This window comes from Olea europaea, unplaced genomic scaffold (assembly GCF_002742605.1).
Source record: "Olea europaea var. sylvestris unplaced genomic scaffold, O_europaea_v1 scaffold5739, whole genome shotgun sequence".
NCBI classification, from domain to species: domain Eukaryota; kingdom Viridiplantae; phylum Streptophyta; class Magnoliopsida; order Lamiales; family Oleaceae; genus Olea; species Olea europaea.
In genome coordinates this window covers 1-2,231 of record NW_019264079.1, presented here as the reverse complement: position 1 = coordinate 2,231, position 2,231 = coordinate 1, and the positions used below count along the sequence as shown (strand labels likewise).

Sequence of the window (2,231 nt, the reverse complement as noted above, 5' to 3'; positions counted from 1 at the left end):
TGCTTCCTGTAGTACTGTAGTTATTGTCCTCTTTTAAAAATTGCTTACAGTTGCGATTTGTTTGTATGTGAATATAATGCGGCTTCTTAGACATAATTTTGTAATTAAATTGGAGAAGAAATTCTTCATGTCGTAATACAGAATATTTAGGAATTCTTATTTACACCTTATTATGAGTGACATGATGCATCCTCAAAAAATAAAAGGGCTTTATTGCCTTTTTGGTTGTGATTTTCTAAAGATCTTTGCTTGATACGAAATAATCAATTATATTGTTGTGTTGAATTACAGGCTAGAGGTTTGAAGAAACATTTGAAGAGGCTCAATGCCCCGAAACATTGGATGTTGGATAAACTTGGTGGTGCTTTTGTAAGTAGATATTTTTTTAGTTTTTTTCCTTTTCTGTTCGATTTCCTGGTTTTGCATCCTTTACTTTACCTGTGTGTACTCTTATGGTGGTGTTTGTGCTCTCTTGTAAACCTATTTGCTTATTTGTGTTTGTTTATCATCGTCATGTGTGTTTTTAAATGTGTAGGCACCCAAACCATCTTCCGGACCCCACAAATCAAGGGAGTGCTTGCCCTTGATTCTTATTATGCGTAACAGGCTGAAGTATGCTCTCACATACCGTGAAGTTATAGCTATCTTGATGCAACGTCATGTTCTTGTTGATGGGAAGGTTAGGACAGATAAGACGTATCCTGCTGGTTTCATGGGTAAGCACTTCATACTATGAATTTATTCACCTTGAAGCTCAATCTTCTTGGAGGTTTACTTTTAGAAATTAAACTCCAACTAATTGGTTGCAATAATTCAGTGTTTTTTCCTGTCAAGGGATTTAATTTGGATGACAAATCTGGTTACTTTGTTTCTTTAGCTGATTACCCTGTGTTTTAAAATTTTTTGCAAGATGTTGTGTCTATTCCAAAAACCAACGAGAATTTCCGTCTGCTCTATGATACCAAGGGTCGATTCCGTCTCCATTCCGTAAGGGATGAGGAGGCCAAGGTTTGTTTTTCGTTAACCCCTATTTACTTGTACGCTAGTAGAAAAGTTGTCATATTTTGATGACAACCCTGTCTTTGTATTCCTATAGCACTACATTTTAAGAGTACCATAACCGATATGGAAAATGGAAAACAAAGTAAGTTGGAGGACTAAGATTGGATAAATATTCTCCTTTAATTTTGAAATAAATAAACTAATTCATTCTTTTGATTTTCAATGCACAGCCTTGGTAACATGATGAACCTATTCCAAGTGCTGTTTCCTTCAGCAATCTGTCATCTGATTAAATTTGTGTTCTGCAGTTTAAGCTTTGCAAAGTTCGATCTGTCCAGTTTGGGAAGAAAGGCATTCCCTATCTCAACACCTACGATGGAAGGACAATTCGCTATCCTGACCCACTCATCAAGGCAAATGACACGATCAAACTCGACCTGGAGGCAAACAAAATCGTAGATTTCATCAAGTTTGATGTCGGCAATGTTGTGATGGTGACCGGTGGAAGAAACAGGGGACGTGTTGGAGTGATCAAAAATCGTGAGAAGCATAAAGGAAGCTTTGAGACTATCCACATCCAGGATGCTCTTGGGCACGAGTTTGCTACCCGTCTGGGTAATGTGTTCACTATTGGAAAAGGTACAAAGCCGTGGGTGTCTCTTCCAAAGGGAAAAGGTATTAAGTTGTCCATCATTGAGGAGGCGAGAAAGAGGCTTGCTGCTCAATCAGCTACAACAGCATAGATATATTCAAAGGTTCTCTCAGACATGTCTTGAAGTAGCATTGTTGGACTCGACTGCTGTCCTATGTTGAGGGAGTTACATTTTGTTTCCATTTAATTACGGTTTTGACTTAATTATGACGTTTAAAGAGTTTTTTTTAATTGATTTGGATCTTGGTTTGCTAGCATTTGGCACTTGGAGATAAATCAGGACAAAATGATCGGGGACTTGTTTTCTACAATAGTCATAGCCTTATTGCAGTGTATGGTACCATAGGTGAGTTTTACTTGATGTGTGCATAGTTGCAATATCAAAGTAGATGCTCATTTGTGGATGATTCTTGTCGACTAGGATGTTTAGAGACGGCCACTTCAAGTAGAATGCAGATTTCGTAAAATCACTTAGTTGAGAATATGGGTTGTCGTGGATTGCATTCTAAGGTCTCCGATCTCTAATATGAGACGAATGACCCAATGCGGTTGGGGTGAGGGTTTGGATATCGGATAT

General features: G+C 38.0%; 1 protein-coding gene across 1 annotated transcript; it reads left to right on the top strand.

The window, feature by feature from the left end:
• Positions 1-218: 218 nt before the first annotated feature.
• On the top strand, positions 219-1,965 carry LOC111389274 (40S ribosomal protein S4-like). Its single transcript, XM_023014188.1, has 4 exons — positions 219-369; positions 536-716; positions 911-1,008; positions 1,311-1,965. The coding sequence occupies exons 1-4, from the start codon at positions 343-345 to the stop codon at positions 1,743-1,745; spliced, it is 741 nt and encodes a 246-aa protein (XP_022869956.1). The 5' UTR covers positions 219-342; the 3' UTR covers positions 1,746-1,965.
• The last annotated feature ends 266 nt before the right edge of the window (positions 1,966-2,231 follow it).